Raw genomic sequence first — 22,985 nt, forward strand, 5'->3', positions numbered from 1 at the left:
GACCGTTTCTTGGGAACAATCTGTATGCTGTCTAGAATGCGGAGCATTATCTCTAGCAAGGGTGATTTTGGAGCATTGTTGGATGCAGCAATGCCGCTACCCAATGCTTTGATGGCAGCACTAGGGTCCGTTTTCACTACGCGGTACTTGGTAGTAGTAATATAGTAGTATTTTAGTAGCTGAACACGTCTATTTTTAAACCGATACTTACACTTTCCACAAACTCCAAATGTAAAACCGTACAGCACAATAGGACGATCACTATGAGTTGGTTCATTGCAAGTTGCCTGTGAACGATATTGATAGTAGATCGAACTCGAAGATCACTCGGTACGACACATTACTCTTGTTCCAACCAAAAGGGGCTGATGTTTGACTGTCCAGTGGGTGATTCTTACTAACCTGACGGTTGATGCAACATGGTACCATTTGCAGAAAACTCCTGCAAATGACCCTCCAAATGCAAAACATCGCTAGCAAACGGTAGCTGCATCGGCGTGGTTAAACGTGAAAGTCACCATGCAATCATGCGAATAGTCTACAATGTACCGTTCCAGAAGAAACATCTTTCGTTTGCAAATTGATCCATAGTGTATGATTAAATTTCGACACAATACGGTCATGGATAGACAATAATTGGGTAAGGTAATGATTGTATATGTTTAGGTCTGTACTTTAGCACGTGTTTAATGTTCCTACTATACTGCACAACAAAATATGTGTATACACTATTTCAAAGCTACTACCTAACTCTAAGTATAGAGTTTGGCGCCAAAATTTTAATATAGAAGTTGACGCTTCGAATCACGCACGAAATGAATCCCCAAAAAAAGCTTCTCCTTTTTCTATGCATTCAATTTTAGGTGTAGACTTTTAAATGTTTGCACTAATCAGCATTTTTGCGCTTAGCAGAATGTAAGCTGTGTTGGCTTAAATAGTGAAAGTCACGTACCCTACCTCATACGTTGTCCTCACAACATGAGCTAGCACTGTTTTGCAAAAGTGCCCCCTATGGCCATAGTTAGTCTGACCTTCCCAGACGGTGTTTATGTGCTTTTCGTGAAGGACTATGTACCGTAACAGAACCACCATGAATCAACTAAACTCACTCGCAAAGGCAGAGCCGTACCAGTGCCAGACTGAACGATGAACGTACTCGTGAAAGTTGCTGTAGTAGCTTCCGTCCTAATTTTAGGAATTCTAGCGCCGAAGGTAAGCATCTGGTATTAATTCAAATTTTGAAAAATTGGCAAAGTAAAAACCTTTATTTTCTAATACCAGGTAAATGGCGAGGAAAATTTCTTTGATCATGCGGAACCATCGCAACACGTTATGCACATACGGAAGCTTACCGATAGTGACAAAATGAGGATCGAGCTGGAACCGGTATGGTTTCATTTGGAGTCTACCGAACAGAACACACCAAGTGAAAGCCAGCAAGTTAAACGGCAAGCAGACCTGAGACGCCCTTCTGCAGTGTACTCCAACAGAGAAGAATTCGCACGACATCAGCAAAGAAGGGATTCACGTTCAGAACAGTCTAACAGCGATAATGCCGATTCTTTCTTAAAAGATTTCTGGCAGATGGATCGACCGACCAAAGCATCTTCGCGCCAGCTGACAAAAAAGAGTTCCACTTCAATAGAGCAACAGCTGGAAAACGCCAACTTACCGAGTTGCTTCAGAACGTATCTGCTCGAAATGTATGATCGTAACAGCGAAAGTGTACGCAAGTTGATGCGCTGTTTGGCACAACAGTCGAATGAAAGTGGTATGGAGGAAAATGATCAAACACAACATTCACAACATTTCGATAGCCGGGAGGACAACTATTTTTCCAAGGATAAGCGCATACGAAGGATGCCCCAACGGAGTGTGGCACGGAAGCGAAAGTACGACGAACCATGCGATACGTCGCTGGAAGAAGACATAACGGATGAACAATTAAAGTTTAAGCAACTGTTAATCCGTTCGGACAGTGACAGTGGTGGACAGATATTTGAACCGTTCAGCGAACATGACGCGTCGGAAAGTGATGACAGTGACGATAGCTCCTCATCCGGTGAGAAACAAAGAACGAATGGTGACTCTAAGACTCCAGCTCCGCAGTCGGATGAATCGAAGGAACGGTTGTATACGCGTGATGGTCGGTTGCGACCGGTAGCCTACAGAAGATTGCCCCAAAAGTACAACACACGGAGCCGACAGCAATCAAACTCGGACGAATCGGAGGAACATAGTAGTGGCGAGGAGAGTGAGGAATCTCGGGAGCACTATTAAGTTAAATAAAGTTTGAATGGATTTTAAACTGTGTTTACCTTATTTTGTAAAGTTATAGAGCAAATATAATAAAATGTTTCGTTACCAATAAAATAAATGGAAATCGATCGATCTCGATCTCGATCGATCGGTGGCATTTTGTTGTAAACGATGTTAGTGAATATGTTCTCAATTTGGATAACTACAATACAAGCATATTCTTCTTGGCTTAACGACCTTACAGGTCACGCCGGCCATTTCTGGCTTACTAGACTTATTTTACCACGTAGCCGGATAGTCAGTCCTTGCTACGGGTGAACGGTCCGGATGGGATTTGAACCCGGTCCTGCCCTCAAATTAACAACAAGTATATTATAATTACTATTTTTTTTTCTTTATTCATTGTTTAGTACCTTTTACAAATGAGTAAGCAGTCAAGTCTGTTTTTGTCGCTGAGTCCGTCACAAGTCTTCCATAAGGTCCTCTAGAGTTTCAACTGCTGTTGTTGGTAGTCAGCTTAGTCAATCAGACGATCAGGGACTGTCAGCTAGTAGTGAATATGGATATAAAATCAAATAATATAAATAGAATATTAATTTAATACATCACATTAGGCAATAAAAATTAAATTTCTACGTTCGTTTCCGTAGCCTGTTTCTTCGATTATCAACATTTGGGTTCGTTTTCTGTTCAATTTTCCTACCAACCAACCGAAGTCCTTTGGACGCAATTCGATTCAATTTTGGTGGTTGGTATTCACCTTCAATTGGTTCAATTTCATACTTTTGCAAACCATCGCCTTGATCGATTACAGTACGCGTACCATATTTCAGGGGTAGCGTAAAATTTCTCTTATGCTTTTGCTGATAAATGTCATAAAAAAGTACGGTCAAATTACCGATTACATCGTTAGTCGTTGGACTGTAGTCCTCTCTTGGAAGGGCATCTAAATGCTTCTTAATCTGCTCGTACGTTATTGGATTCGAGGCGTCACCAATGTACACTGCAGGTTCGACATTATTTTTGGACTTTCTCGGAGCACCTACTATCTCATCTGGTTCCGCTTTTACAAAGTTAGCTTGATTCGCTGGCACGCAATGGCAAACAAATGCTTCCTTATGACCATTCAGATCGAAGTTAAAATCATACTCTTTGCGCTTCGATCGTGGTACATTTGATTGTCGTCGTAAGAATCGTTTTCTTGCCCGAATATTCGACTTCACTGGCATGTGTGTGTTATAAAAAAACTGCCGTGGGTCAGACGACTCACTAAGGCTAATGGTAAATTTATCATCTTTCAATGGGTCCATAATACTGCGCCTTAGTCTTGGAATAGTATTACTTCGACTAGTGTCGTCGGCGAATGTTTCGAATACTGAACTATTGAATTGAGTATCGTTTGCCGTATTTACCACATACCGTCTATTATTGCAGTCGCACTGACATTCTGTAACGTAAAACAAAGGTTCACAATTAGATTATTCTGATCCGAATTTACTTAAATGGTACGGTTCCTATCTTACCACGAACAGGATGATCAGCATACGCCTGTAGCTTCATTTTCGAACATCTGTTTTTCGTTTTCGGCTCCAACACCTCAAAATCATATGTGTCGTGACTGTCCTCATCACAACAGCAAGGTTTTTCAACGTCGTAATGGTAATGGTACGATCTGCAAGAAGTGCAAGAATTGCATAAATAGAATGTAAAGTCACTTGTTGGCTTCACGCGGCTCACTCCCAGTTCTGCGGATATTGTTCACTTATCACTTACTTTCGGCAACCTCGCTCTGGCAACTCCTCAACTGCTGCATCTAGTCGATCGTACGTTTCTTTATCACAATCCGTAAACTTTTCCACATCGTAGTGATAGTTGCGAAGCTTCCGGCAATTCGGGTCCTTGGGAGATTCTACGTCAAAGTGATGCCGACAGGAAGGGCATTCGTTGCAACACTTTTCATGTGGATATCCATCCCTACTGTGACAGGATCTCCGGGGCAGGGCGTTACCCATCTGTACCTCGATACAGATCAGTACAACAAAACTAAGCGCTAACCAATGGAAGAACTTCATCTTTTCACTCACCAAAAGAGCACTGGAAGCTGACCAACACTTACTGGAATGTTTTATAACATTCCCGCACCTCAAAACCTTTGCACATTTCTGGAAACAAAAGTCTAGATAAAGATTGGGTCACTTTTCAACAAACAGCAACCGTACGCTTGGTTTGCCGTTTAGTAGAACGGTCATGAGTTATGTAAAATGACTCCAGAAAGGTCACGTAGTGAAACAGGTGAGCCATATACCATTTTACTGCTGAGTGGCATTACACCTTAAGACAATACATGGGAGCACCCTAGTGAGTCTGTTTATCGATTGTGCTCAGCATGTTTTAACACGTTTTTTTTTACCGTAGAAAGGATTTTGTCTCGGTAAGCTTTTTTCCATATGCGTAGCGTAGTGGAACTAGGCGCGAAAAGCGCCGCTTCAACATACTGACGATAGAAGCAAATGCTTATAATAGATAAACTTTCGGCATGGCGTTAAGACAATTGTATATATGAAGTTGTTATGTGTTTCTTTACTTTTAGCACGTATTAAATCATTGTTTTGTGGCAACAACTTCAAAGACTTGTTATTTTGCAATCTACTCTTAATCATTATTTTCATTTTCTTTTGTAATACATATGATAATACTTCCTATTTGGGCTCTAAAATGTTTTCGGTTTCGCTTTCTGTGCCTTAAATTACTAACACAATCACATAGCCAATAATGCACGTGGACACACATGTTACAGTCAAGATTTGATCCAAAATTGTGCGTATTTTTGAGTCGTGCTTTACCGTCTACACTATTTCATCAGAAAATAATTATAATAACAGAAAAAAGCAGATCGTTGGAATTCATTTTTTAATTAAACAACGTTTCTTTCGGCAATATGAAACGTGGGCAAAAAACTCCAATTTTTACAAAAATCTGCCCCGACATTCTACGGGATTTTAAGGAACAAGATTATGTAGGCTCTCCGAGGAAACGAATAGGGTTAGGGGACATGTCTTGAAAGCTGTCTTCAATATCATTGCAACGAACGGTAGTTCGAAAGTAATTCGAATCGAAATCACTTGACTCACGACTCTAGCAACGAAATAAGACAAATCTTTAGAAATTCGGATTCCCGGAAGTACCCTAAGTCATTCGGTAGCGGTCTGCGGTTTCAAGGAATTCGTTGGAAAGAAATCATGAACCGGGTAAGGCGTTGTTAGCGATAGACGACACACAGAAACGAGTGACCGGGTTATTGAATGAATGTGCAGGTTGAGGATTTGTGCAAGTTTATCAAAGACAAAGGACAATTTCCATTGGCAATTGGAGATGGTGTAAGATCGTTGCCCAGTACACGAGATCAATATTTTCATCGGTCCTTAATTTCGGACGGGATAAAGCTTATAAACCTACGAATAGAAGGTTCAGCGATTATTAACTACAATGACCTTCAGCTTACAAACTTTACCTTCTTCAAACATATGATCATCCGCAGCTCCTTCTTCTTGTATTCAGTCAGAACTGAACCATAGCAGAGACCAAGTGGATCAAGTTCTTATCGATGTAAGGTGGAGCTTTACACACGAACCTTGGAGAGTCAAGGGAAACTCGAAAGGATGTTGAACGCTGTACGGAGTATTTTCGCTCCAGGACGCAATATCCTGACGAGCGAAGTAGAAATGCTCGACAAGTGGAAGTTTTACTTCGATGAACACCCTTAACGAAGCGAATACAGGAGATATCCTGCTAAAAACTGATAACGATGACTGCCGTTTCTGGCTTACACTACTTAATTTTTCCAAGTAGAAGCACTGTTAATCTTTCTTACGAAAGAAAACCGATTGGGATTGTGTTTAATGTGGACAGCTCTAATGGAAAAATAATATTGACGCAACAAATTTAATTTAAGAAATATTTTATTTTCTTGCTACTATGTACAAACATGTACGCAACGCCAATGAACAAAGCTAGGTTTATACTAGTATTATCACAACTGAAACCACCAACAAAATTAAACACGCCACAGATATTCATGGCAGCGTGGACTAAACTACAAGCGCGGGCTCTGGATCATCGGATGAGCGAGTTTTGCGTAAGAACTTTTTCGCAAATGGACAATCATATTCCTCTGACTCGTGCTCGTAGCTTTCCACGTGCGCTGAGCAATCACATTTTTTCTTCAGTTTCGAACACTTTGAGCAGTGTTTCTTCGGCTGTTCGGGAGAATAATCCTCTTCCGTACTATCAACCTCTTCAGTGCTGGATCGATCCTGGCAACGATCACACACCGGTGCATCTTGCTTTACTACGTTGAACTTTGGTTCCTTACTTTCGACCTTGCCGTAGCAGATGTCGAAATAGTTTTGATGCTTCGGATTGCACGGTGCACCCTCTTCCTCTTCCGATGAACAGATACGACAATTGAAACGCTTGCGCTTGATCGGTTTAAGTTCCAGCATACGCATGTTGGCTTTGTACATCCGTTCCTCCGGGATACCTTCACACTTGGGTGCGGATGTAGCTTTCATTGGTTGTGCATGCACATACAAGCCTGTTTCGGGAACGCTGTTTATTTTAGCATACTCCTGCGCCAGATGGTAGCTTATAATATCGGCTGGATATTTACTGTACAAAAATAAATTGAAAAAAAAATGTTTTAAAAATATATGTATACAGCACTTTAATACATTTGGTAATATTTTAGTTACCGTTTCGGTTGATCTGGATGATGTTCAAAGCCGCATTCGCACGATCTAGATTTCGCAAACTTGGGCTCAACATGTTCTGGAGCTAAAGGTCGAATGCGGTACTCCTGCTCGCACGAACATACATCCGGCTTCGGTTTAAATTCCAGTGGCTTGGTTACATTGCATTTTTTCTTCTTAAAAAAAGGAAACGGTTGCGGCGGTGGTCCACGAGCGATTTCCAACTGGCATTCGCATTCGTTGCGATTGCACTTTTTGCAGTATGCATCAACCGTAGCCAGTGCAACTAGGATAAACACTAGTGCTAAAACGATCCTCATGATTTCTGCTGAATGTGTACACTCTGCTATCACAAAACTGAGCTGAACTTGACCGTCAAAACGACTGACGGAAACAAAGTGGCATAGGGGACATTTTATACCTTTGTCCAATCGTTGCACTAGTGTTGTCACAGTGTCGAACTATGAACGTGGTGCCGTTCGATTGTTATGCCGTCGGACCCTATCCAAGGTCACATGCCGGTGTGCTTTCTGGTGGTATGTACACTGTCACCTGCCAGAAAGCACAGATGATTCAGACGACGTGCCTCGGCATGATTCCAACGTCTACACTATGGTACTGCTCTGCCGTTACATCAAGCGTCGTATTTGGCTTCCAGTCGACAACGAAATAAAATGTTTATAGTTGATGTTTTCAAGCACGAAGTTACAGCGAACTGATCGTAGGTTATACAAGCATACCGGAACATGCTTTCATTCTGCTACCGCCGTTATAAATATAAGTTAAAAACAACGGAAACAAACGTACATTTCAATACTCTCTACCGTGTAATATTAACGTAGACAATATTCAGACCAACCTTTTGTTTCAAATTGATTTTTTAACACCAGGTCGTTATGGTGATAGCGGCAGAAGTTTTTCGCGCGATAGAACACGCACCAAATCCAATTTGGAGCGTGATAAAAATCAAATCAATCAAATATCAGTTATTGCAGATAACTTCTGTAGTTTGTTATGCGAACGAGTAAATTTTTACAATTTACTTCATTAATTTTTTAAACGTATTTTTTTCCAAAAACATCCATAAAAGGAAATGAAGACTTCATAGGATGCAATAGATCAACCAAAAAACATACAGTTCCGGCTAAACCTTCATACAAACTGTATGGGCGATCGGGTGCTAGTAGGTGTTCTGTAAATAGTGGCGAATTTAAGAAGTCAGCAAATTTTGCCGCACGATACAAATAACATTTTTCTCCCGTCAAGCGATACATTAACAAGAAGGCATAACCATTACCCGCCACTCCGTGGCAAATTCCCGGTCCTTTACGAAGCAAACCTTGGTGCCAGATTGCGTCAGAACATCTTCGACAGCATTGCAGATACTTTTCTTCCTTGAATGTAAGAAATGCTTTTGCAAAAAGATAAATTGCTCCAGCACATCCATGACACCAATGGACGAGCATTCGGTTCGAATCATGTCGTGTTGGAAAATGCCCATCGCTACTTTGAAGTGTTAGTATGAAATCTATGGTATTTTTTATATCCTTTAGTTCCGATGTGGAAACAAAAAACTGACCATTAGAATCTCGGTCAAACCAAGACGATTCTAGGAGAGCGTGCAAAATGGCACAAATCCCATGAGCAGCACCCAGATAAGTTTTGTCGTGATATTCATACATTAAGGGCGCCGCAATTTGTAGCGTAGTAGCGATGCGTCGTCCACGATCCATTAAAGCTTGACAAATTGCGATGATCATCTCGTTGCCGATCGGTTTCGGTGCAATTGTTTGGTTTAACCAGTATATCCCATGCAAGAAACCCGCTCTACCAACCAAAACTTCATCAGCATCGTATCCGTTGGCATTGGAACAAGCTGGGTATCCATTTAAAAACATTTTCACATCATTTTGCATGTCTTGCTTCTTGTCTAGATCATGACAAATTACTGCAGATACCGCTGCAATCCCAGAATCGCCACAAAGAAATGCTACGGAATCCTTCGTAGAACGTTTTTTCTTCATAGATTGTCGTTTTGCTTCGCCGATGTATTTCGTTGCAAGTTCCAAACATGGATACATACTTCTAGTTTCGTCCGCCTGATGCAGTTTCCAGAACATGAAAGCGATACCTGAAAACAAGGTGAATCGAAGCATTTTCATCAATGCTTATACTTCTTTGGAAAGCTTCCCTATTTTACCTGCAATGCCAACATAGACATCGTCGCGCATTTTTGTGTTCGTGTGTTTTTCAATCATTCCAACGTACTTTTTAATAAGCTCAACTACGGTATCACGAGGCACCAGCTGATGTGTGTCGACGCCATGCGTTTGCTCGTTGTAGTCTGTATAAGGATTAGTAAAAAATCGATCAGACATTTTAATGCGGCTAAACACCGGCGAAACGCTCGTGAAAAGGGCAATTATTGAAAGAACGTAAAAGGTAAACAATGGAAAGATAAACAAACCATTTCTGACAATACTCGCACTGGCAACACTTCCACAGTTGACAGTTTCTTTTCTGAATGACAGATATAAATATTTACATTCCACCACATACCTACATCTTGCAAAAAAGTATTTCACGCATAAACTTTGCTCGGTGCTGTGAAATCTGTGAAACATTCTGAACTGAAAGCATTCCCTCGGTGAAAGCATTATGTCTTGGTTTCAAGACCTGGCTGGCAAAGCAGAAAATATACTTACGAAAATAGATCAGAATGCTGCAACTGTGCTCCAAACCCGATCACAATCTGATGATGTGGAAGGTGCTCCATTGCTGGAGGTCAGTGTGATGACAAACGAAGTTCCTTCGCAGCAAATAATCAAACCGAGGGTTGTCGCAAAAAGTTCACTGCTCAACAAAAAGTTGCCCAGAGGTATTATACGTTCCGCTTCTAATGCGTCGTATGAAAAAAGTCAAGAACTGGAAGCAGAAACACAATCAGTAACATCCGAGAAACACAACATCTCGGGATCATCTTCCAGGCGCAGTTCACTGAACTCAAAGAAGGATGGAACAGTCATTGATATGAGTGAGCTGGTGGTTAAGAATTCAACCTACACTGAACGTGAACCGGACTGTTCCATAGAAAAGGAACTGGCAGCGATTAAAATAGTTCTCGCTGAAATAAAGGCCGAACGGGATGAATTGAAAAATGAGCTTGATACTGCACTATCACAACAATTGAACAATGGAGAAACGGAAAGCAAACTACTAGAGCTTGAGGTGCTGTATCAGAATTTATCGGAAGAAAAAAACATTCTAGCAGGAAAGCTGCTCAGCATTGAGGAGGCAAATAGTAAATACGTCAAATCCATTTCCGAGCTGGAATCAACGATCGCGAAGCATATACAGTGCGAGCAGGAATTAAATGGGAAGTTGGACACGGCAAAACTGGAGACAGAAAATGCTCTATCCGAATTGCAACAATATCGTGTCCGTGCACATGCGACGTTACAGCTGAAAGAGAAAACTATTGAACAGCTAAAGGAACAAATGAACAGTGGTGGCGCTGATGGTAACGTAAGCTCAAATGATGCTAAAGTTAGCAATACGGAACAGATATTGCAGATTGAGCTAGAGCAAACAAGGCAGGAGAAGGCAAATCTTTTGGAGGAACTTAACAATCTTAACGATCGCATGAAGCAACGTGAAACACAATGGATGAGCAACGAGGAAAAGTTAAGGGTAACTGTACAAGGATTGGAGCAAAATGTACAACGTTTTCAGCAACAAGTTTCATTCGAGACAGATAAATATAAATTGCTAGAAGACGATTTCAAAACAAAACAAAAAGAATTAGTATCCGCCCGAGAGGAGCTAATCAAGCAACGCACAAGCTTCACATTACGGCTACATGAAAAGTAAGTTTGAGGAATTCCGTTATGTCTTGAAGTGAAAAATTACTAACTTTGCTTTGTTTCTTTTAGGGAGTCGGAGAACAACAAGCTTCGGAACAAAATTCACACCCGACCAGTTAGTCCACTAAATGATCACGAGGATCGATTAGCATCACTGACACAATCCCTGGTTCAAAAACAAACGGCATTAGAAACGGTGACAGCCGAAAGAAATGCTCTTCGAATACAGCTGGAAAAATTGGAGGTAGGTTTTGATTGTGCTACGATAAGATAGAATGAGATTTGTTAACGAATGAACTGCAATCTATTTCAGAACCAGTACCGCAACACGGCGTCCCAAGTGAGGCAACAGCGTGCAGTTTATTTAAACAGCAATGTGACTGATGATGGTAATTATTTGGTAACAAAATTTCTACAAACAAAATGTTTCTAGCCTTTTATTGTTTTGTCTTTCAGCCAAATCACAAGTCCCGAACTTCATGCTAGAAACACCGTTTGATAATAATGTAGCGCGAAGAATGAAGCGGGCATATTCTTCCCTCGATTCCATTGGCATACGATTGGGAGTATTTTTGCGACGTTACCCATTGATTCGTATACTCGTGATAGTTTATGTCGCCGTTCTGCATCTGTGGGTAATGTTCGTGCTTTTGTCTTCTACGCCTGCATAGGGTTATTATTGAATGTTACCTTGGTATTTTAAGATTAAAAATGTAATATATTGATATTGAAATTCCACCCGCAACCGCCTAAAATGCTAATATTACGATGTTCAGTAGTTGAGAAATAAATAATGGAAACGTTCGTCGTGCAGATCCTTTTTAAAAATCCTTTCGCTGTGGTGCAACTCATTACGCCACAATGTTTGCGCACGAAGGTGTGGTGTAGTCATCAACAGTCAAATGTCATTGGAAGTTCGCAAAAAGTAAACAACAACAAATCGTGCAATCGCGATCAATTTCTCGTGAAAATCGGGATGGATTTTGATAGCCCCGACTGTGTGGAAAAGGATTTTCCAGGTTTATATGGCTCTGATGCGAGTGGAAAAAGCAAAAAAGATGATAAAGATTGTGCGTGTTTTGTTTTTTTTGTGAAGTTGTGTGGCCGCAAGTGTGGAAGCTGCAGGAAAAAGCTAACCGTTTGATTCTGTTTGTTTTTTTTGGTCTACATTCAACAGTTAGTGACGCTGATCCGGAAAAGGTCAGCAAAAAGGAACTGCTAATAGGCCGCAGAAAGGATAAGAAGGAAAAGAAAACGGCTTACGCCACCTTGGAGGGAGAAAGCTCACCGGAAGAGGAGCTCGAAACAAAGTAAGCTTGTACAGTTACCCTGCATGCAGTGTGCTGGCAGTGCATGTGCATTCGTCATAATTGCGCCGCTCAGTCGCACTTGCAATTCAGTGCTGCAAAACCTGTGTTTTATTGGCACGTACGTACCGTTAGCATGTGGAGTAAATCAATATTTCTATTCGGCAGGAGCCCTTCGAAGACTAAAAAATCCAAAACATTCAAGTTCCCATCAAAGAGCAAGGAAAAGAGGGAAAAGTCGCGCGAGAAGGACAAGGAAAAGCCCGACACATTGAAGCAAGAGGAAAGCACAAAGGCACCAGAGAAAAGTGAAAAAGAAAAGGAAAAGAAGAAAGATAAGGAAAAAAAGGAAAAAGACAAGAAGGATAAATCGAAGGACAAAAAGGACAAAAAGCTGAAGCAGGGCAGCGTCAGCGAGGAAGTGCTGGAACTAGGCGATGCGCAACCCATCTTTGGCGTGTCGCTTGGTTTGGCCACGGAACGTAGCCGTTGCCACGACGGTGTGAATCTACCGTTGGTTGTACGCGATTGTATCGATTATCTGCAGGAGCATGGACTACAGAGCGAACAGATCTATAAGGTCGAGGCGGTAAAAACAAAGCTACAGCAGCTGAAACGCACCTACAACAATCGCGAGGGATCGTGCATCGGTGAGATGGACGTACCGATTGCTTGCGGTTTGCTGAAGATGTTTTTGCGCGAGCTTCCGGAACCGATACTTACCACCGATCTGTCGTCACGATTCGAAGAAGTCGCTTCACACTCGCAAGTCTCCCAACAGGAGCAGGAGCTCGTCTGCTTGGTCGAACAGTTGCCGAGCTGTAACCGAACGCTTCTTTCGTGGATGTTTATGCATGTGGATGCTGTAACACAGAATGAAGATTTTACAAAGATGAATGCGCAGAACATTGCGATGCTGCTCAGCCCGACCCTTCAAATGTCGCACCGCTTGTTCGTAGCGATATTGTGCCACTGCAGCACGCTGTTTGCTGACACAAGCTTACATAAGTAAGTATTAGGCAAGATAGTTGCTCTCGTTTGATTGCCAGTGTGTCGCTAGATAAAATGTGTATCTTTGTACGTTAGCTTAAACAACTCAAGATAAGCAATCATTCTCGTGTTCGTCGGCTGTAATGAGTGTTAGCAAGCGTGTCATTTCTTCAGTCACTCTACCGAATTAATCTCACTTATAACGCATTACTATTCGTTATGTTTAAAAAAACGCGAGTAAAGCTGCTTTCAAGCTTTCTTCTAAAGTGCGATAAATTACTTTTACTTTAAGTGAACTGTGTGGAATTAATAATCACTCCAATCCATTTCCAGATATGTTCCTCCGTTAACCGCATCAAGCCCAAATTTACCCGAAACGCCAGATGAAATATCGCTGGAGCTAAGGAAACAAGAAAGTCTACTGGCACAAATTCATGCCGAAATGAATGCCGGATTTGTTACAAAGAAGCGTGAGGAGCAGCTGTGGGAAGTACAGCGCATTATTACACAACTGAAGGTAAGTTTGTTTGGTAGCGTTCGGAAAACAGCTGTACCAACAAAAGAAGCTCTTCTTATGCCACCCTTTCTTTTTTGCTTTAATTGCAGCGTAAATTGCGATCATTCGAGAAAAAGTCTGATTGCGTACAGAAAAGTCTCGATGATACGGTCGATGGCGATATTTCGATTGATTTAAATTTACAAAAGTCAAAACTTTCCTGCTCGGATGATGAATCTTCAATAAAAACCGTAACGGCTATCTCAACCGAATCGGCCACAAATACGGAAGCCAAAAACACACCACAAGAAACATCGGACGAAACGGGACCAGCAGAACGTAAAGCTTCCATTGCGGAATCTCCCGATGCGGCCATGGTGAAAACGGACGGTTTGAGTGTACATCAATCGGCACCGGAAGCTGCCACCGTAAGTGACAAAGTAACCGTCACCGATAATGGGTTTTTGCTGCTGCCACAAAACCATCCAGAATATCTTACACTCATACGGTTGCAGCTCGAAAATCAAGAGCTGGTAAACTGGAAAGCTCAACTGCAAGCGCGGATACAATCGGAAAGGAACGAAATCGTGCAGATGAAGAAATTGATTGTGGGAGATGGTAGCGTAAATGCTGCCGTTGGTGTGGACACATCAATAACGGCCAGTGAAGAGTATGAGAAACTGATGGCTCATTATATGAAGGAAAATGCACTGCTCGAACAGAAGCGTCAGATGCTAGCGAAGGAAATATTCGAAGAAAACAAGAATCTGATACAGATGCAGGTAGAGTTGGCTTTAAACCGTTATAGAATATAAGAAGGGACAGACAAAGGCTGGCCTCGGTAAGGAGATTTTTAATTTGCTCTCTTTCTTTTAATTAAAAAAAAAACTTGTTCAACATAATTGCTTATGAAAATGCAATGAAATGCAGTTAGCAAGCAATTGTTTAATAGCGGAACATGTTTGTGGCATATTTAAAATATCCAGTGTAAGGAGTAAAACATAACAGCCTAGCATTGACATAAAATTATTGGAACATTTCGTGTGTCTATCGAACAACTTCCATGATTAGAAGCGTCTTGTTTTCCGATCAATGATAAGTAGAACGTTTACTGCTTGAAACATTACGCAAATAGTAACGCAATTTTAAGTTTGAATTTATCCTAAATAAAATGCATGTGTTGGAAATAAAAACCAAAACGCGTTCGTGCTCTTCCGAGTTTGTTTGAATAATGTTCCACGGAAGTGAGTGCTTCGACGGCATAGGAATCTACCATTTGCAAGGGGGTGGTGTACCACCGTGTGAGCCACATTGTATGTTTAACCATCAACACCTATACCATATCAGCGATTGGAGTACCACGCATGCATTGCATGCCTTCTCCTGATTTTTGAGAGAGTGGCAAAACGCGGTATACCGTTTACCAAATGTTGTAGATGCAATGATGCATTGGAAAGGGAAAAATATGCGCGCGCACAAAATAAAAATTGTGCTCAAGTGGATGTGCGAACGAGAAGCAAGTAGTAATATCATGCGAGAGTGATATATATTTTTTTTTTGGGGTGGTAAAGGTATATTTTGTTCATTATAAGGTTTTTTTTTGTTGTTGCACGAAAACATACAGTGTATGTAACGAAAATGGCAGCAGTTGGGAATTTGGCAACAAAGTGATAATAATCGAAATTAGGACAATGCCTAGTAAAAACACTAGAGATATGATATTTTTTTTATTTTAAACTTTCACAAGCTAAACCTCATTAAATATATTTGTATGTTTATTCAATGTTACTTGATGTATGTGAAATATTAATTTAAAAAATACTTCATTTATGTACAACTCAAAATAGAGCAAACACTTTTCACTACGAAGATGCTTTAGCTAAATTATTAAAAATATTATATTTACTAAAACATGACACATTATGCCACAAGAGTTTCTAAAGAATGTTCCTAAAACGTTATAAATGAGATGTTTTTGTGCGATGGATGCTGTGGGAGAAATTATGTGGAATGCATATCGCTGGAAAACGCACAAGTTCCCTTAACGCATGAAGGTGGATTTTTTTTAATTGTTTCCCTTTAATCCATACACCATGGTCGAGTGTCGAAAATCGTGCATATTTTAACACTTTTCGTCCTTTTCTTTTATTGTTCCATCACCAAAAAAAAACTAAAGCTTCACATCAGCTGCATCATTTCTGCAAATGCATTGAAATGCATATAAAGGATCAGTTCCTCCAGTGAATGGGCAACCCAAAGAAGAAAAGATTCAAATATCCTTTTTTTGCCGAATACGGACGTCGAGTGTGTGTGTGCGTGCGTGCATGCGTGCGTGTGCCTACCGGAAAGGATGAAAGAAAAAGGGAAACCGAGCGCACACACAGCTACAAACCGCATATACACTCGAGCGGATGGGTGGAAAACAAACACACGGTGGAACTGGAAATTGTATTCGGCAGGAGAAAACGCGTTCGCTTCTCTGTCATGCTGATGATTGTTGTCGTCGTCCGTACTCTGTTAGCGCGGGTGCGTTTGCGTTTCTCTCCATCTGCCAGGACGAACGGAGGACGGTGCCGATTGATGTCTGTCCCGTTTGCTCCAATGCGTGCTCTCGGTCCTTGGTTGCCATGTGTCCGGCGCGCGCTTTCGTGCCATCGAGCGGTTGTAGAGTTATACCGGAGGGGCGGGAGAGGGGAGGGTGTGACGCATGGTCCCCTTTTTGTACAGAGGGGACGGTTGATGTTGGGTTGCGAACACGGTCGGTCGAGACTGGTTCACCGTCTTGGTTCAGTCTGTAAAAAAGTCGCGTCCGAAGCGGTAGCCTCCGGAACGGCGCGTGTAGCCCGGCTACCCAGGATCACAACACGCACACGCACACAGACACACACACGAGACCGGGGGGAATTTTTTTGTTTGGAGTAAAATAAGCAAACTAAGAAGAAGAAAAGAAAAGAAAAGAAAAAAAACCTCCCTCTGTAAGCAGCAAATCGTTTCTGCAAGTTTTCAATGCGCGCGCGATCCGCTGTGCCCGGACGATAGACGGACACGATAGATGTGACGAAATGATTAGTTAGGTGTTTTATCGTTGGTGAAGTTTACCCGTAAGTTTACCGTGTGCCCGTTCGGTTCATCGCACATCCAACGATGGATGGAAGCAAGGATCTGCATCAGATCCTAAAAATTTCACTCAACAACAACGGATCTGTCCGGTATTCGTTTTAATCCGCAAAAAAAAGACCGTTTTTGTTTCAAATCCCGTTTTCACACCCTCCGGATGTGTTGTGGAGGTGTGATAATAGTGCTTAAAAGTGTACCTATAGAAGGGATTAAGTTCCGAGTGAGGAAAGTGAGAAACAAAAATAAATCCTCCCCTCGTTCTCAAACATCCCTTGAGGAACATTTTTAAATATCGTCCTTGATTGTGGAAGTGCGTTTTTGTTTTCTTAGTGAAATTATGGCGTGATTAAAGTTTCAGTTCTGCGATTTTCTTTTCTCTACCCTGTTTCCGCAGTTTTACACTGGCGATATGTTCCTTACACACACACACACACACACACACCGTAACTATAGCTTTTTTTGATTTATGGTACTCGGGACTTTTGTTGGTGAATTTCGGGTACGTTCTTCACTAACTCTTCAAAGCATCGACAAACCCCCCGTCTACACGGGCGTACTTTTTATTTCGTCAAATATCTTCCAAATGTTTTGAGTTCCCGAGGAGGCACTATTTTTGTTTTGTGTGTGTTTTTTTTTTATTCATCCCCAATGTAACGCATACGTTCGGGCATAAAATTATACGTTTTTTCGTAAAGTCATAAATATCGATTCAACAGAAACTATAAATTGGAAGTAACAAAAACCCGAGGCCCATTTTTTTTTGTTCTTGGGGTGATGAAAAACTTTTGCCTTTACTTTTTTTGAGTTAGATTTTTTTAATTAAAAGTGATAACTTGAATAAGTTTGTAGTACAAATCTACAATCAAATGTTATCATTTATCAAGGAACAACATTTATGGTTAAAGTGTTTTATAGTTTCATATAACAAACCAAAATATTAATACATGGATTTAAGGGTAAAAGTGATGTTCTACGTACTAAAGACATGTGCCGAAAGTTTAAAGTTGAACAATACCCAAAAATTATAATCGAACGATAACCATCTTCTTTTGTTTTTGTTTAACCATTTGCAAAGTTACCAAACATGAATCTATACCTACTGTATTAGCAACAAGTCAAGAGCAAAATAGTAAGTGAAGTAAAATAAATATTGTGATAAAGAAAAAGTGTGCAACAAAAGGAAGAAAAAAAACGTGGTGTAAAAATCGACCATAATTTCTATACAACTACCTCACTCTACACAGTAAAACCCTACATAACAAGTACAATCCGGATGTCGTTGGGCGAACTTCATAGAAGTCATTGAAAAACCTGCAAACAGAGGTAAGTTTGTATTTGTCATGACTGTTACATCATATTTATAGTAAAATTTTCTACATTTACAATTTTATATCATGTTACTGTGCCATACAGCAGTTGGATAATCCCAGCAATAATCTCCGAACCGGAGCATTTGTTACTAGAAGTTTAAAGTATAGAAATTTAAAGAAGAACGGCCTTTAGAATCTTCAGTGCTTAAAACATACGAAAAGGTCCAATTTTGTTTTACGGTCCACAAGGAAAAGGTATAAAATTCACCCCCTCATGCAGATATGTTGAAATTAGGGGTGGAAATTTTCGGTCACTCCTGTTATTTCTCTGGTCGGAAGGGTCTGCGTCAATGATCTTCTTCAGGGTTAATTAGTGAACCAAGCGCAACAGCAGGTTCTGTTCAGAAATATTGAAAAGGGAAGAAGACGAGGTAAAAAGGTCAATGAACTTACGGGTAGTTTTCACTTTTCATATAAGGCCGTGAGTGTTTTTGTAAATTGAAATTCAATTTCGAACTGTCTATTAGCCATTGCTTTAAAATTGAACTAATGTGAAAGGAGTTCTTCATGAAGTGTAAAATTAAACTTGTCTCGTTGGCAAAGCATTGCATAATTTAAGGTATCTCAAAGGTATCTTCCATACGTAATACTTGAGTCCATATTTTAATTATGGATAATTCAAGTCCACAACAACCGAAAAGCGTTTGCGGAATGCTGTTCAAAGCTTCTGTTTGCGGTTCTGAATATTCTGACAAAAATTACACTACATTATATAAATTTATGTTTTTATATTTATTCCTGGGAACTTTAGCTTGGAGATAATCTAAAAATACATCTTGTAATTTTGACTTTACAATAATTTTGTAGAATAATATCGAAAGTCAACTTTGAGTCGACAAAATGGTAGTTGTGGTTTGTATAAAAATGTATAAAAAAAATATGCTTTAGGCACTTTTCTTTCACTTTTGTTTTGACTAATGATCTAAATACCGGCTTTTTGGGCTGGTTTGGTTTTCTTAACATTCATCTTATAATTGATGTTGGGAAACATGATGGAATACTGATTAGATGCTGACCCTTTTACAGCCAAACTTCACCACTCTAAACACCTGTCGCATCAGTCGAAGCCTGGGATTGTATGGGACATTTCTACTTTGAAACCCTATGTGCGTTACAACCTGATTTTTGAAACCCTATGTGCGTTACAACAATAAAGGAATCACTCCAAAGACGATCCCTGAAAGTCATGTCTGTCATGTCATTACAATGACACCAAACGACCTGCTCCCTAAAGTCTACATGAGGAGAATGGGCTTGATTGGACCAAATTGGGGTGGGCTGATAGCGTTGATGAGTTCGTCAGAAATGACGGGATGTAACCTAGAAGAAGGTGCTCGAATCTGCAGTTGACCAAAAACTAGTGAACTCTACTGAGCGAGTCAACAATTCATACTTTCTCCAATCGGCATTCAAAGCTTTAAAGTCAAACATAAGCACTTAAGCTAAACAAAGAACATAGAATTATAGAACAAAATAAGAAATGAAGAAAATTAGTGAATCGGGCAATGTCTTTAATAGAGTAGATGTTTAATTGTGTAAAATTAATGCAATGAAGAAAACATATTAAAACATGTCAACTGACGGATTTTGGTCAAACATTTCCAAACATGAACAACAAATCGACAGTACATTTAACTAATCATTTGCCATCAGCAGTCGCCAATGATGGTACAATTTTATTTTTCTTTTCGCCCAAACCCAGTTCCACCTGATTCGATTCCATTTCCTGTGCTCCTCGGTACCTTGGAGTTCTGGTCAGCAAAAGCAGCTACCACCAAACAACCACCAATGTATGTAGCATTGCGCAATTTTGGCTCAACCATTCCCCTTTGGCAAAAGGTAAAGAAAAAATCTTCCTTCTTGCCTTGCCTGCCACTCTTGCCATTCCTTGTGGTGTGCCAAACCTGGATACACCAGCAATGGAAAGAAGTCTTATCAATATTTCTGATCAGATCATCAATAAATAAATATTAATAATTTTCCTCCAATTTATTTTTTGTGAAATTAGGAAATAGAAAAGCCTGCACCGTAGCGAATGTAGCGCGGTCCTTTTAGTACTCGGTCCAAGAGGAAAAAAAAGCCAAAGGGGACGAGCAGGGTATTCGTGAAGTGTACGCAATTCAGGTCCTATTTGCGTTCCTGATGTCCTGATGGGGGAAAAAAAGCGCACGAGAGGAACGAGGTGGCTGGCGGATATTTGTTTGCCTATTTTTGGCCCTCTATGTATGTATGTGGCATGTTCGTATGTGAGCATAAAGACGGTTTTATTTCATCGCTTGCCGCCCCGTACCGCTACGTTTCCCTGTGTTTCCCCTGCACTTTTATCCTTATATCATCACCTTGAAGAGCTTCTTCAAGCACAGCGGCTGGTTTGTCTTCTGGCGGACTGTCCGCACCGTTTCGACTGGTTGTGGCAGTTCCATTTGGCTTCATTCGGCACAAGAAAGAGATACAGTCGAACACCAGAAGGACCTGTGTCACTTTTAACAGCGTTCTCTCCTGGCCGGTGTATGTGGTAACGATTGTACGAGTACGCTTGTTCCTTGCACCTCTTTTACGCCACCATAGTGATAGTTACTGGATACAAGTGCCGAATGGAAGATGATGGTGATGATGATGATGATGATGATGTATGCTCGATTGTGTCCTCGTGTGGGTTCCGAAGAGGAAGAAGAAGAAAAAAAAGTAAAAATAAAACAAACTGCCCGTTGGCGGTGACGGTAGCTTTTCATACTGTTATTGTGCGCGCCCGCTGCCTGGGGTGGATTATGTGCGCCTAACTAGATATTGAGAGTGGTGAATGGCCTTCGATAGATAGGCGCCCCTCGAGCAGGTTGACCACCCCCCTCCCAACAGTCAATGCACATTGCCGGCAGGGAAGGCGCAGGCAAGATAAAGGCATAACTGGTCAAAAAAAAACTTCCACTAATAATAATACCTCCCACGTTCATGCATGGCCGAGAGTTTTCGGAAAATTTTCCACAACAGGAAATTTATCCATCCGTCTACTCGTATCCAACTTCCCAAAGTTCCCAAGTTCCGTTTGTCTCTATGTGTGTACATGTTGACGTTATACAATCGTACTGATGTGGGGAAAAAAGAAAGAGAAGAGGAGAGAGAAGAGGAGAGATGGGATGGCTAGCATTCGCATAAGAAGCCGAAAGTCCGAGCATAAAAAAGCCACTGCCAACGATTGGACAGCAATCGTGAAGGGAAAATGTATCAAATCGCCATGTCATTGAATAAATGAGAAGAAAATTACATTGAAATCAGAAAGAATTGACATGATGAAAGTGGTTTTTGGGTATACGGGGCGGGGAAAGGTAATATACACACATGCGAGACAGGAAGGTGCAGAAGGCAGTCAATATAGGGGTCTATGATACCTTCCACTAGTTTTTTTATATGGACTTTGACGTTTCGCGGTTTATTTGCTGCATGTTTTCCATACAAACCGCTCAGCAAAATAAGCCTGCGTATTTCAGATTAGAAAATTTTTCTAATGTTAGTTTCGATCAGCTGCTCGACAAATGTCAAAAAAAGGCATTTTTCTAGCAGGTCTGAAACAGGTTAGGCCATATTTGATTCGGCTGAATGTTGATTGAATTTTGATTTAAAACAACAATGAAATTACATGAGTTTAATTATGTTCAGCTTTTTATGAAAAATAATACAAATTTTTACCTGTGCTATGCCTTTATTTCGAACTACATTTCGACGCTGTAATTTCTGTTTCGTCAAAACGCGGTTCTACAAAACTGCAGCCTAATGTAATTCTTTATGTCAAAATGCTAGGTCCTTGAGGAATCCTTGCATGATGATATTACCTGTCAACAATTTCCCGCTCGATTCTGCTCGATGTTTTGACAGATCCGGGCTAAAAATTTTAGCTTTCTAACTTAAGGTATCACCCGACAGACAAAGAGACCTCAAATTTGGGAGAATGACGGTAAAATTCTCTCAAATTTGAGAAAATTACGGTAAAAGATCAAGAAGAACATGGAAAACGACGGCGAAACCCGAAAAAAAGCATGAAACCCTTGATTGTGTGTGTGAGCCGACAGAGTTTGTTGAAGCTAGAATTGTTTCCATCTCGTTCTGACCTACATTGTTATCCTGCGTCCTTACTCTAGCGTTCATCCCACACTGTGACGAGCTCAGTTTGCTGTGCGCTAAGTCCAGGACGGACGTGTTGTGGGACTTAGAAAATTTTATATCTGTTCGTGCGTAAATGATGCGCGGAAGTTTGCAAGTATGCGCGATTGCTTTGTGCAGTGCAATATGCTGACCAGTGTTGTGATTTATGTAGAGTTGATGTGCCTTTTCATGCCATTAACGTGTGGTGTTAGTTTTTTCCCTTCACTCCGTGCTTGCTTCGGCAAGCGCATTGAAATGTAGTGAGGGAAAAAACTTTCGGTGCATGTTGTGGAAACTTCTTCCCATTTTCACACGACGATGAATTCAGTTGGTGTTGTGTTTGGTGTTTGAATGTTTATGCGTGTATTTTGGTGATAAATAGTGTCAAAACATATTGTACGCGTTGGTACAGGATAGTGTTTTCGTCTTCCTTTTGTGCTTCTTTTGTGCTGCGTCATTCGCCGTGCGCACACTGTAATCCTGTGTGCAGTGAAGGATCGTTTTTTCTTCTTGCGCTGTTTGCCGCATCGTACGCGCACCCTAATCCAGTGTGCAGTGAAGGATCGTGTTTTTGTCGTCCTCTTCGGTGTTGTTCGTGTGTCGTCGTGTTTGCCATGCAGCGAAGCATGCGACATGACACACACTGTTACACGTCTTACACTATAATTGTAGAGCGGTGCTACAGCCCCGCCTACTTA

The 22,985-nt window shown here is 40.9% G+C and overlaps 7 protein-coding genes across 11 annotated transcripts in view; 4 read left to right on the forward strand and 3 right to left on the reverse strand.

The window, feature by feature from the left end:
* The first annotated feature begins 250 nt into the window (after positions 1 to 250).
* On the forward strand, positions 251 to 2,324 carry LOC125762080 (uncharacterized). Its single transcript, XM_049423833.1, has 2 exons — positions 251 to 1,212; positions 1,282 to 2,324. Exons 1-2 carry the CDS (start codon positions 1,147 to 1,149, stop codon positions 2,278 to 2,280), a joined length of 1,065 nt encoding a protein of 354 aa, XP_049279790.1. The 5' UTR covers positions 251 to 1,146; the 3' UTR covers positions 2,281 to 2,324.
* Positions 2,325 to 2,644: 320 nt separating this feature from the next.
* Positions 2,645 to 4,614, reverse strand: LOC125762076 (uncharacterized). 3 transcript variants are annotated; one of them, XM_049423826.1, is made up of 4 exons: positions 4,344 to 4,614; positions 4,033 to 4,271; positions 3,783 to 3,931; positions 2,645 to 3,706 (listed from the first exon to the last, which is right to left on the reverse strand). In XM_049423826.1, the coding sequence occupies exons 2-4, from the start codon at positions 4,269 to 4,271 to the stop codon at positions 2,892 to 2,894; spliced, it is 1,203 nt and encodes a 400-aa protein (XP_049279783.1). In that variant the 5' UTR covers positions 4,344 to 4,614; the 3' UTR covers positions 2,645 to 2,891. The 3 variants fall into 3 exon arrangements, with proteins under 3 accessions (XP_049279783.1, XP_049279782.1, XP_049279784.1); XM_049423827.1 differs by having other exon boundaries at positions 2,651 to 2,806; positions 3,679 to 3,706; positions 4,033 to 4,534; XM_049423825.1 differs by having other exon boundaries at positions 2,648 to 3,706; positions 4,033 to 4,605.
* Positions 4,615 to 6,200: 1,586 nt separating this feature from the next.
* On the reverse strand, positions 6,201 to 7,340 carry LOC125762083 (uncharacterized). Its single transcript, XM_049423836.1, has 2 exons — positions 7,011 to 7,340; positions 6,201 to 6,927 (listed from the first exon to the last, which is right to left on the reverse strand). Exons 1-2 carry the CDS (start codon positions 7,325 to 7,327, stop codon positions 6,348 to 6,350), a joined length of 897 nt encoding a protein of 298 aa, XP_049279793.1. The 5' UTR covers positions 7,328 to 7,340; the 3' UTR covers positions 6,201 to 6,347.
* Positions 7,341 to 8,058: 718 nt separating this feature from the next.
* On the reverse strand, positions 8,059 to 9,466 carry LOC125762077 (lanC-like protein 3 homolog). Its single transcript, XM_049423828.1, has 2 exons — positions 9,208 to 9,466; positions 8,059 to 9,138 (listed from the first exon to the last, which is right to left on the reverse strand). Exons 1-2 carry the CDS (start codon positions 9,383 to 9,385, stop codon positions 8,063 to 8,065), a joined length of 1,254 nt encoding a protein of 417 aa, XP_049279785.1. The 5' UTR covers positions 9,386 to 9,466; the 3' UTR covers positions 8,059 to 8,062.
* Positions 9,467 to 9,541: 75 nt separating this feature from the next.
* LOC125762061 (golgin-84) lies at positions 9,542 to 11,615 on the forward strand. Its single transcript, XM_049423796.1, has 4 exons — positions 9,542 to 10,873; positions 10,940 to 11,114; positions 11,184 to 11,259; positions 11,327 to 11,615. Exons 1-4 carry the CDS (start codon positions 9,666 to 9,668, stop codon positions 11,539 to 11,541), a joined length of 1,674 nt encoding a protein of 557 aa, XP_049279753.1. The 5' UTR covers positions 9,542 to 9,665; the 3' UTR covers positions 11,542 to 11,615.
* A 132-nt stretch (positions 11,616 to 11,747) lies between these two features.
* LOC125762052 (ralA-binding protein 1) lies at positions 11,748 to 14,862 on the forward strand. The gene is made up of 5 exons (XM_049423768.1): positions 11,748 to 11,940; positions 12,048 to 12,180; positions 12,346 to 13,185; positions 13,501 to 13,684; positions 13,774 to 14,862. Exons 1-5 carry the CDS (start codon positions 11,847 to 11,849, stop codon positions 14,476 to 14,478), a joined length of 1,956 nt encoding a protein of 651 aa, XP_049279725.1. The 5' UTR covers positions 11,748 to 11,846; the 3' UTR covers positions 14,479 to 14,862.
* A 1,303-nt stretch (positions 14,863 to 16,165) lies between these two features.
* LOC125762042 (uncharacterized) overlaps positions 16,166 to 22,985 on the forward strand; it is a 43,530-nt gene continuing 36,710 nt past the window's right edge. Inside the window, exons 1-2 of one of the 3 annotated variants that reach the window (XM_049423751.1) lie at positions 16,166 to 16,764; positions 17,856 to 18,103. The gene's annotated coding sequence lies outside the window, so the exon portion shown is untranslated. The remainder of the gene's footprint in view (positions 16,765 to 17,855; positions 18,104 to 22,985) is intronic. The other 2 variants (XM_049423752.1, XM_049423753.1) reach the window with 2 other exon arrangements.

The sequence above is a fragment of the Anopheles funestus genome, chromosome 2RL, assembly GCF_943734845.2.
Source record: "Anopheles funestus chromosome 2RL, idAnoFuneDA-416_04, whole genome shotgun sequence".
Classification (NCBI taxonomy): Eukaryota; Metazoa; Arthropoda; class Insecta; order Diptera; family Culicidae; genus Anopheles; species Anopheles funestus.